Below are 12515 nucleotides of genomic sequence, written 5' to 3'. Positions count from 1 at the left end.
ACTGCGTGTTATATGGCGACTTGTTGTCGCCATATAACACTATGAACAACAACAGTAACAATATTAATTAATTTATTGACATCAGTCAAGAGCTTAAATATATCGACATTTACCACCTGGAAATTAATTTAGGAATTTAAAATAGAGATCTAACACATACAATATCATTTTAATGTCTACAGTGGATCTATAATTACTTAATTTAAACAAAAATGTATTGAGTCACACAATAAAATGGTTATCCATTTTACTCACCCTGTGATGGAGAGGGGCTCATGGAATAATTGGTAACTACATTTAAGTTTAAAAAAAAAAACTGTTTTTATTATTTATTAATTTTTGCTGTTAAAAGTGATTTTTTTTCTTTTTAAATGTTCAAAGATTCATGCTTCTTATGTCTGAGCAATTACAGACAAATCTGAAAAAATATCACACGTGTTTGTGCTTTAGGAAGTTACAATATGAGGCTCAGAGGTGTAAAGAGTACCTAAAAACCATACTTGAGTAAAAGTACAGATACCTTACAGTGAAAATTACTCCACTGCACGTTACAAATCACCAATTCCAAAACAACTTGAGTAAAAGCCTTAGAGTATCTGATTTTAACAGTACTTAAGTATTTTACTTATACTAAATATTGGCTCAAAAAATGCACTAGTCAAAGAGATTTGCCAGTGATAAACTGTAATGTTGTGGAGAAGCTGGGGAAAAAGGCAGAGGCAAGGATCTATGTGCAGGTACTTAATGTAAAAACTAGAACAAACAATAAGCCAAAAACAAAAGGGAACAAAGAACAGAATAAAAGGCCACTCTAAAATCATTAAACACACAGACTCACAAGAAAACAAAGCACAATTGTTAGTTTCTCTAAAGTCATTTTTGCTTATTAGTATGGTTGAACTGGGTCATCAAAGGTCAGCAGCAAAGATATTGGTTAATAAAATGGGATTAGATACATTTGTGTTATTTAACATATTTAATTATTGCAGGTTTGCGTCATATTCTGAGTTTGCAGTTCACTGTTTTAATTCATTATTATTAATACTAAATCAGTTTTTTGTGAGTGGGATGAATTAATGCACATTCACATTTAGTCTAGAACTACAGTAACATCATGTTCACACAGCACACACAACACCTCTGTACTCCCGATTTCTCCCAATATGGGAACAGGAGACTTGTCAGTCAATAAATGGGAAAACAAAGTAACTGGCATTACTTTTTTGAAAAAGTAACTCAGATATTTTCTTGTAAATTAAAAAAGTAACGTGTTACTTTACTACTTACTTGAAAAAAGTAATCTGATTACGTAACTCACATTACTTGTAATGAGTTACCCCCAACACTGGCTCTCAGATTCCATCAAAAATATATTAATTTGTGTTTCGAAGATGAACTAAGGTCTTACGGGTTTTAGAAACGACATGAGGGTGAGTAATTAATGATTTTTGGGTGAACTAACCCTTTAACAAGATAAGACACACCTGGGGAGGCTAATCAAGGGGAACCAATGAACAAATGGACTACAAACTGACTACAAACACCACGGGAGACAGGAAGTGACATAAAAGTCCAGGGCAAGGCACAGAGAGAATATGTAACAAAAACAAGAAAGAGTTGATTTGTGAGGAGAGTAATCACGTTTATTTTCTAAAACCAAAATAAAACTGAACACCTCAAAATTACAAAACAAACATAAAAACAATATCCTTCAAAAAAGTCTCCAGTATAATAGATAAATAAAATAAATTCTGCATAATCAATGGCACAGTTTAACTCCATGTGGCTCAATTTACCCCTCACTGGGGGCAAGTTGAGCCAAGAAACCACCGTTTTTTGGAAAGCAGTTTATGTTAGATCCAGAGTGATTATTCCCAAGGATGCACCACATCATGAAATTCATGTACATATTTCAGTTGGACCCATTACTGACATGTGCTCTCTTTAAACACACTGCAAGTTAAAACTGGCTCAACTCACCCTGATTGTCCCTACATGCTACGGTTATTATCAACTAAAATATTTTTGTAATTTGAAATTAACTAACATTAACCTTTACTAAAAATAAAATAATTACTCAGACTAAAACTTAAATAATAAAAAAAACTACATAGACAGATTGAGAAGAAAATAACAAACAAAAAAATATATTAAAACTTTAATATGGAAAATACTAATAACTCATTCAAAATATTAATAACAATATTAATGATAATAAATAACACTGATACATGCTTGCCATGTAATCTTTTTGATGTCAATATAATTGACAAATAATGATAATGTATATGTAAACAGTTTATTTAAAATCAACACAAAATGTGTTACATCCGTTCACATTGTCATCAAAATAAACAAATATATTAGTAAAAAGTATATGCTCATAATGCAAACATTTGAAACATTCAAATTCAATACAAAAGTGATTACCACTTTTTAATTAGTTAGCGGGCTCTGAAAGTGTTTTTCTGGCAGGATTTCAAAATTCTCTGAGCTGATTAACACAAACATTGTTTTGAAGAAACAAAAAAGGTGCATGATAATAGGAAAAAAGAAAACTATATAAGACTAGGTACTTAATGTCTTTTATGATGACATTATCATCATCACGATCAAGATCGGTAGTGTTGTTCATCTCAGAAAATAAAATACATTATATACATAAACAAGAACTTAAAGTTCTTTAACAGTACAGATAATTCCAGCAACATCTATATACGTACACACACACATATATACGTATATGCATAGGGAAGATCAGCTGAAAAATGTCTCCATGTTCTGATGTTAAATCAATACAGATAATTCTAGCAACATCCAACAGTGTTTGGTGTGTTACACAAATGCAATTAAAGACAATCCCTGTGATACACTCAAGTTCTGGTTCATAAGCAAACATCATAATAGTAACAGGTAAGGTGACCGCTGAGTATCCTGGATTATATATACATACATTTCCTTATAAATTAACAAAATATATTATATTTTTTCATAGTTTTACAGCTCAAAAACACAAGCCCCATTTCCCCATTCTGGTTTATAAAAGCAGAAACATGTTTTGGCAATTTAATTAAATGGGACCTCCATCTTTCTTGTCCTGTAAGAAAACAATAAATCACAGAAGATAGAGAGAGAGAATGGAACAGCATAATTAAAAAATGATAGAAACTCAGGAAATCAGCACAGCTGTCATCTATTAGTGAACTGAATTCTGTTTGAAAGGTTTATTCCCATTGATATGCTCATTTCAACACAGACTTACTACAGTAATACCGTATCTCACCTCATACATGGTTTTCATCCAAAAGCCATCCCTTCATGTTTTTCTCCATGTCTGCATTGAATAATAATCACACTATTTTAGCACAAGGCAGACAATGTTTTGAGGCCACCATAGTCTCTGTAGGTGATACTTGCCATTTCTGTAGATCCAAAAGCGATAGCAAATCAAACCAACAGCAGCTACAGCTGCCATCAGAACACTACCAATTATTCCTCCTCTAACAACCGAAGACCGACCTGAACCTGGAACAGATCAAAACTGACAGTCATTAGTTTGAGTGAATATGTCGACTGATCTACAACGAGCACTGAGATATCAGAAGGTCTGAGAGAGTAAATCTAAATCCGATTCAGTTTAAAGTAGAACACAGCTTCATACTGTGATGCCAAAAGCACTGGTGATTCAGTACCAAGTCTTCAAGATACTATAATAAAAAGATGTTTTTACATCTCTGCGTAAAACCCAATTCACACCGTACTGACAGACATCGATCAACACGGACAATCACCAGATTACAGTACGTCATTTCTCAGACATTCCACGACCTTACAAGAGCCGATTCAGCATGATCAATCAGCAAAAATGAGATCTGACAAAAGCCAAAAGACTGATCGGACAAAAACCCGATGAAGTGACTGTCGGTGCGGTGTGAACTGGTTCTTCCTTACAAATGCCCAAACTGCTCACCAATGACCTCAACATGAAAGTTCTCCATACTGGTGACAGTGCAGCGACCATGACATTGATGGCTGCTGATCTCTAGTTGATAAAGTCCAGAGTCTGTGGTTCTGGTGTCTGTGATGGTCAGAGATCCAGTCTGATGATCCAGCTTCAGTCTGTCTCTGAATCTCTCATCACACTGAACATCTTCACAGATCTTAATGGGATCTCCATCGATTTCATTCCTAAGAGTGCCAATAAAATACCACATCATCACATCATTTGGGTTTTTTATTACTCCAGGATCTAAAGTGACAGATCCTCCCTCCTTCACTGACGTTCTCTTCGTTTGATTTCGCTCATCAGCAGAAACACCTGAAACACAAACCAACAGCTGCTGAAGGATCTTTTTGGAGCGGAAACTATATAACAGGAAAAACTATGAAAATGATTGTGCACATTAATTTCCCTAGATAAGCAGAAACAGTAAAATATAACGTTAATTGTGATTACTACTATTGACCTGCACATGAATTACACATTTAGATGTATAAAATACTAATTTTAAAGCATTACTACACAAGAATATAAATTACTGCATTACATTTTTAATAAGCTTCTTGAATAAATAAATGTTTTTATTGTGATTGTATGAAACAAATTTAGTAATTATTTGACATTTTCTTAACTATCATTCTGGAAAGCAGCATTTGTCCACATTTCCTGCTCATAAAGACAATGTAGGCTATGTACTTATTTAAAGGGATAGATACTCACCCTCATGTCGTTCCAAACCCATAAGACCTTCGTTCATCTTCGGAACATAAATTAAGATATTTTGCATGCTATGCATTCTGAGAGCTCTCTGACCCGCCATAGACAGCAAGGGTACTACCACGATCAAGGCACAGAAATGTAGTAAGGACTTCAGTAAAATAGTCCATGTGACATCAGTAGTTTAACCGTCATTTTACGAAGCTACAAGAATACTTTTTGTGCATAAAGAAAACAAAAATAAAAACTTTATTCAACACTTCGTTTCTTCTGCTTCACCCTAGGTCACCATTTTAGAGAGTATCACAACGCATTAGACTTGTGCCGGTATTCGGTAATGCGATATATCACGATAATGAATATGCACGATATTGTTATCGTGGGCACTTCTAAATACTGTGAATAATTATATATTACAAATTATTCAGAATTTTGAATGCATTTTAAGAATCATTTTCCCATCAACTGGTCCAAATGCACACCACCGCTGTATTTTGCGTGAAAGACACATGCGCACTGATGTAAATAAGCGCGGACGAGAAGCACATGGAGGAACATGTGAGAGACGCTCTGGATGAAAGCGCACTTTCACTCTCTGACAGCAGATGGCGCTAAACAGCAGAAATAATAATAATAATAATTCATTTAAATGCAGCCGTTACCCCGGAAACCCTGTAAACAAAGCAGCTGCACTACTTTCTGTTTCTGAATCGTGTTTAAATGATTTAACAGCCATTCAGATTTGTGTATTTGCTATGATGTTCATCACAGCGCCAAATACTTAAATATTTAGACTTAATAGGCTATTTATTTTCAATCTTTTTTTACATTTTAATCTGGACTACAACATGCCTTCGATATTGTTTGAAAGTGTTTTGATTCTTTATTGTTCGGTCACACTTTACATTAGGGCTTCATTAGTTACCATTAGTTAACATAAACTGCCAATGAAAAATGATTCTGAACATTCATTAATCTTTAATTAATAATTCCAATATTTAATAACACATTGATAAAATCGAAAGTTGCAACTGTGTTATTTAATGAGCTAACATGAACTAAGACTTGTATTTTTTTAACAAAGATGAATAACTTCTGTAGCAAATGTAGCTATTGCTCATTGTGAATGTTAATGCATTAACTAAGGTTAACTAATGAGGTCTTATTGTAAAGTGATACCTATTGGTCTTTATAGTTCTTTTGCACTTTAATCTGTGTAAAACTTTTAACTTTATAAATTTTTCTGTATTGCTTTATTGCATTTAAACGTTATATAAAAAAGTTATTAAACCTGTTATACTGTATTATGACAGCAGTTTTTAAAACTAAATTTCAATATTGTGATAATACCGTATACCGCGATAAAAGCATGAGCAATTAATCGCAAAATGAAAATTTGATACCGGCATATCCCTACAACGCATGCGTGCACTTTGATCGTAATATAAACAACGTAAGCACGTATTACTGCTGACACAGAACAGGCATGCGTGCGCTTTGATCGGAAAGTAAACATACGTTGTCTACGTCCAATCCAAAGCGCGTGCATGCATCATGATACTCCCTAAAATGGCGCTATAGGGTGACACGGAGGAGACGAATTGTTGAATAAAGTTGTTATTTTTGTTTTCCTTGCGCACAAAAAGTATTCGTAGCTTGGTAAAATTACTGTTGAACCCCTGATGTCACATGGATTATTTTACTGAAGTCCTTACTACATTTCTGTGCCTTGATCGTGGTAGTTACCTTGCTGTCTATGGAGGGTCAGAGAGCTCTCGAATTTCATCAAAAATATCTTAAATTGTGTTCCGAAGATGAACAAAGGTCTTACGGGATTGGAAAAACATGAGGGTGAGTAATTAATGACAGAATTTTAATTTTTGGGTGATCTAAACCTTTGACATCACTTCCTCTGAATACACTTTAGAACCCGGTGAACTAAAAACAATGAGTATGAAAAACATAAGAAAAGGTGGTTGGAAATGCTATGATGAAAGTTTGACTAAAAGAAAACTAAATCTAAAACTAATGGCTCACTAAAGGACAGACAAATTAGTTTCAAATTATTCTGTTGTGTAAAGAGTAAAATCATCCTAATGATGCAAGTACTTTTAAATAAAAATAAATAACACATTAAAGGTATGATTTAAACACAAATAACTCGCTTTAAAACATTCATTAATGACTCACCATGGACAGACACATTGAATTCCTCTTCAATGCTGCTGCTGCTGATGATCAGTAGTTGATAAAGTCCAGAGTCTGTGGTTCTGATGTCTGTGATGGTCAGAGATCCAGTCCGATGATCCAACTGCAGTCTGCCTCTGAATCTCTCTTCACACTGAACATCTGTACAGATCTTTCTCTGACTGTCAATGATTTGAGCAATGCGAATGTCATTCATATACCACTTCATTCTCTCTTGTTGGCTAATGTTAACATTGGTGAGTAGAGTCACTGAATCTCCCTCCACCACTGACACAGAGACGTTATCTGCATCCATGCCGAGGAAACCTGAAGATGAAATGAACAGACAATTATAAATCACTTCTTGGAGAGTACAACAACAGGAAAATGCTGTAAAAAATGTTGTTTTGTTTTTCTACAATAATGTGACACCCCCAACTCGTGTTTTTTTCTTTTTCTTTAAAAAAAGACAGTTGCTAACAAGTTGCTAAATGCGACTACAGGCGCTGTCAAAGACATTAAACATCATCACGCAGAACAGTTTAGCAATTTATAGTATTTTCGTATTGTAGTATCATTTATAGTCCAATTTATTGTAGAATAAACAATCAATACTTTTGCACATTCTATATTGCTGTTCAACAATGTTTTTTTTGCTTTGCTCCGAAATGCAACCACAAGTCTTCGGATGGAAGATGCTCGTTTTATTTGCTTTCCTGCTGATCAGTGTTGGGCTAGTTACTCAAAAAATGTAATATATTACTCATTACTAGTTACTCCTTTCAAAGGTAATATTACATTACATTACTTTTCCTTCACGCCCCACAGAAGCTGTAATTGCACATCTTTCCCATTAAATTCTTCTAAAATGTTACTAGCAATATAGGCTATTTCTGCCTCATCATTTGACCAAAATCCACATTGGATCACCGTCAGAAGTTATTACAAACACTCAGTGGTGATTAATAGTAACATTTAGGTAAAAGTGTTGTATTCATCTCATTAATTGTCATGTGTAGCTTGAAGCTAATTGTAGCTCTAATTTTTCTGTTACCCATATACAATTATATTCCATGATGTATTTTCTCAAAAGAAATCACAAGTTCATATGAAAATGTTTCGTTCTCTAAAAAGATTTTATACACTTTATATTGGGTTCAGAGGGATGAGGGTGTAATGCCAGATCAGATCATTTTTTTCTCCTGACAAAATGAATGTATTGGTAATATTTCCATCCACTGAATATAAGCTTTTCCATATTCCAAGCTTGCCTGCTGCAATGGTGACTTCATGTGTCGTGAAAATTATGAAAATAAATCTAGGAATTATTGGATTTCAAATCAGTAGGGGCTGAGGCATCAAAAGTAACAAGCGGTTTTATGGATAGTAACTGTAATATTATTACTGAAATCTTATTAGTATTTAGCAACACTACTAGCTACTGCAAAAAGTAATATTATTACTCTAACTAGTAACTGCCCAACACTGCTGCTGATGTATCCCAGCGGAGACTCTTGAGTTCATACCATAAGGTAAACTCACATTACAATTATTCCATGTAAACACCACATTTACCAGCTTAGTAACGGTGAAAGTACAACTTTAATGATGCATAGTGCTTAAAGCCACAATCAAATTAAATGTTTACGGCCACATGAAGCTGTTAGAAAGCAGAAAGACTGAGGATTTTCTAGAAGCAAGGGTAAAATATGATTTTGTGTACCCACCTAACAAAATGATCGCTGAAATGTGGTACTTTATTCACTAAAATAAATGTACCATGCTGCTGTTAATAGAATAAATGCACTGTAATTGTATTGAATACTACGTGGAGACACGTTTTTAATTAAAATATTCATATTAATAAAGGATTTATTGACTTCTAATATACCTTATTTTAAAATGTACCGAAATACGTGCTTTAGTCCCGATTATTACATTTATTGACTACTTACTATTTATTATTTATAATTAATGTCTCATTTCAGTTTGGCTCAAGTTTTGTTTTTTTTGTATTTTGTATTTTTGTTTATATGAAAAGGTTCATGTAGCGTGGTTTAAAATTCATCCAGAGATCCTTTTCACTGAACACGTTGGTGTTTAAGTTACATTATTAGATTTGAGCACAAACTGCACTGCAATCATTTCCCAAAATGTCATTTGTGTGGAAATATTACGAAGTTTGTAAACGGTCGTTAACAGGCCAGATACGCTGAAGACAGACTGAGAAGCTCACTGCTCTGTAGAAAATGTGTCTAAAATGACTTAATCATTGGTTTTTATCGTTGACAGGAAGATTAATTGTAACAAATAAGCGTCTTACCGTGCGCGAGCCATGCAAACACCGCCACACAAACGAAAAACTTCCCCGTCAATCCTCCAACAACCGGCGCCGCCATCGAGCCCAGGCCAGGAGCCACTCTGCACCGGTTACCGCAAAGGTGCCCAGGCGCGGTGAAATAACGTCATCAAGGAGTGTGCGGCTATGGCAAGCCGTTTTAACATTTAATCTATAAACCGCACTAGTATCTAATATCTTGATATCAACAATTGATTTTGAATGGCACTGAAAATACAAATATCAAGAATTATAGTTTTTACTAGTTGAAATGTAATCACTGATATCAAGAATTAGCATTTTAACTAGTAAAAACTGAATTGTTGATATCAAGAATTAACATTGTTACTAGTGGAAATGTAATTGCTGATATCAAAAATAGCAATTGTTACTAGTAGAAATCTAATTCCTGATCTCAAGAATGAACATTTTAACTAGTAAAAATTGAATTGTTGATATCAAGAATTCATATCCTGAGAATGAATGAAAGTCAAAACGGCTTGCCATAGTACTTATTCATTAGATACTAGTACTTATTTCAATAGTGACTAGTAACTATTATATTGTTACTAGTAACATATTTTACATTTTTGCCATTGACTTCTATGGGGATCCGTCATTGAGATATCAACTATTCAGTTTTGACTAGTATGTATTCCACTAGTGAATTTTTATGTACTAGTAGTTATTCATTAGGTACTAGTACGTGAAAATACAGATATCAAGAATTATAGTTTTTACTAGTTGAAATGTAATCACTGATATCAAGAATTAGCATTTTAACAAGTAAAAACTGAATTGTTGATATCAAGAATTAACATTGTTACTAGTGGAAATGTAATTGCTGATATCAAAAATAGCAATTGTTACTAGTAGAAATCTAATTCCTGATCTCAAGAATGAACATTTTAACTAGTAAAAATTGAATTGTTGATATCAAGAATTAACATTGTTACTAGTGGAAATGTAATTGCTGATATCAAAAATAGCAATTGTTACTAGTAGAAATCTAATTCCTGATCTCAAGAATGAACATTTTAACTAGTAAAAATTGAATTGTTGATATCAAGAATTCATATCCTGAGAATGAATGAAAGTCAAAACGGCTTGCCATAGTACTTATTCATTAGATACTAGTACTTATTTCAATAGTGACTAGTAACTATTATATTGTTACTAGTAACATATTTTACATTTTTGCCATTGACTTCTATGGGGATCCGTCATTGAGATATCAACTATTCAGTTTTGACTAGTATGTATTCCACTAGTGAATTTTTATGTACTAGTAGTTATTCATTAGGTACTAGTACTTATTATTAGATACTAGTACTTATCCATTAGATACTAGTACTTATTCAATAGATACTAGTAGTACACATTTATTAGATATTAGTACTTATTCATTAGATACTAGTACTTATTTCAATAGTGACTAGTAACTATTATATTGTTACTAGTAACATATTTTACATTTTTGCCATTGACTTCTATGGGGATCCGTCATTGAGATATCAACTATTCAGTTTTGACTAGTATGTATTCCACTAGTGAATTTTTATGTACTAGTAGTTATTCATTAGGTACTAGTACTTATTATTAGATACTAGTACTTATCCATTAGATACTAGTACTTATTCAATAGATACTAGTAGTACACATTTATTAGATATTAGTACTTATTCATTAGATACTAGTACCTATTTAATAGATACTAGTATTTATTCATTAGGTACTAGTACTTATTATTAGATACTAGTACTTATCCATTAGATACTAGTACTTATTCAATAGATACTAGTAGTACACATTTATTAGATATTAGTACTTATTCAAAATGTTACTAGTAAGATTTTTTATTTTACTAGTAAATTTTTTTAATTGAACTCTACTGTAGCCATTTGGACTAGTTATAACATTAGACGCAGAACATAAATTGAGTAAGAATTGTTACTAGTAGTAATTACAAAAGATACTAATGTCTAATAAATAAGTACTAGTACCTAGGGCTGGGCAATAATTCGATAAAGATAATTATCATTATATAATTTTCCTCGATAAAACGATAAGAAGAGTTTGATAAATGTTCGTTATAATGCTTATGCGAATAACACTTAACATTACACAAATGACTCGGTGATTTAAACTAGTTTAACCCTTAAATGCATACCTCGGGTCTTTAGTGACCCGGGACATCATTCTCTACCCTCTCCCTCCTTCATTTTTTTAAGTTAGACATCAACTTTCTTAGTATTCCTCAATCTATTCATTATAAACAATATAACAAGAAAAAACTAGTAAAATATAAAAGAATGCCAGTTTTCTGATTAATTTTTTGTAAAAAGTGTATAGGGTCGCTAGAGACCCGAGGTCTGTAAATGTGTAAGTATTTTTTCCTGCGCAACTATATTTACATATCTGATGACTCAATGTGTGCAATGCATCTTTTTTCCTCGAGGTGGCACTGTTTGATACACAAATGATGACTTGATGTTTCACTCATAATTACCGCAGGCATAAAACAAACAAATATCATCAGCAAAAACTGAAGTGGTTTGAATGGCTTTACTGCAGAGCAATTACTATACACAATGATGGATAAATGTCACTGTCATTTGATGCTGGATGTGGTGAATAAGCTGCCAGTGATCAAAAAATTGGATATGAAGTCATTGAAAATGATAGTTTTGAGAATATGGTTGAAATCGTGAATGTGCAGATGCTGAATGTACTGTGGAAGTGTGCTCTGCTCAAATTGAACCCTTTTTGACTCAATGTGTGCAATGCATCTTTTTTCCTCGAGGTGGCATTGTTTGATACACAATGATGACTTGATGTTTCACTCATAATTACCGCAGGCATAAAACAAACAAATATCATCAGCAAAAACTGAAGTGGTTTGAATGGCTTTACTGCAGAGCAATTACTATACACAATGATGGATGCGGTGAATAAGCTGCCAGTGATCAAAATATTGAATATGAAGTCATTGAAAATGATATTTTTGAGAATATGCCTGAGATCGTGAATATGAGGCAGATGCTGAATGTACTGTGGAAGTGCTCTGCTCAAATTGAACCCTTTTAAGTTTCAAAAGGTAATGAAACATGCTTTATTTTATTCTTCTGTAATTGTTCTTAAAATATCAAGATAGTTTTTTGCTATTGCAGCAGTTAGAGATCCATCCGTGCTGGATGTATTGGTCCGGGTCGCTAAAGACTCGAATATGTAATAATGATTGGCGAAATATTCATGCATTTAAGGGTTAAAGCC

General features: G+C 33.3%; 1 protein-coding gene across 1 annotated transcript; it reads right to left on the bottom strand.

Moving 5' to 3' along the window:
- Positions 1 to 2243: 2243 nt before the first annotated feature.
- LOC107568442 (uncharacterized) lies at positions 2244 to 9333 on the bottom strand. The gene is made up of 6 exons (XM_016254413.1): positions 9228 to 9333; positions 6908 to 7231; positions 3971 to 4318; positions 3418 to 3525; positions 3284 to 3334; positions 2244 to 3097 (listed from the first exon to the last, which is right to left on the bottom strand). Exons 1-5 carry the CDS (start codon positions 9301 to 9303, stop codon positions 3285 to 3287), a joined length of 906 nt encoding a protein of 301 aa, XP_016109899.1. The 5' UTR covers positions 9304 to 9333; the 3' UTR covers positions 2244 to 3097; position 3284.
- Between the last annotated feature and the right edge of the window lie 3182 nt (positions 9334 to 12515).

The sequence above is a fragment of the Sinocyclocheilus grahami genome, unplaced genomic scaffold, assembly GCF_001515645.1.
Source record: "Sinocyclocheilus grahami isolate Dianchi unplaced genomic scaffold, SAMN03320097.WGS_v1.1 scaffold1244.1, whole genome shotgun sequence".
NCBI lineage: Eukaryota > Metazoa > Chordata > Actinopteri > Cypriniformes > Cyprinidae > Sinocyclocheilus > Sinocyclocheilus grahami.
The sequence above is the reverse complement of the archived record's forward strand: the minus strand, read 5'-3'. Positions and strand labels throughout refer to the sequence as shown.

What these genes read in the sequence shown, in the direction of transcription:
- LOC107568442 (XM_016254413.1), bottom strand. Translation starts at nt 9,303, where the DNA reads ATGGCGGCGCCGGTTGTTGGAGGATTGACGGGGAAGTTTTTCGTTTGT. An exon ending in ATTCAATGTGTCTGTCCATG is followed by an intron (nt 4,319 to 6,907) that starts GTGAGTCATTAA and finishes TTTGTGTTTCAG; the next exon opens with GTGTTTCTGCTGATGAGCGA. An exon ending in CTTTTGGATCTACAGAAATG is followed by an intron (nt 3,335 to 3,417) that starts GCAAGTATCACC and finishes TATTCAATGCAG; the next exon opens with ACATGGAGAAAAACATGAAG.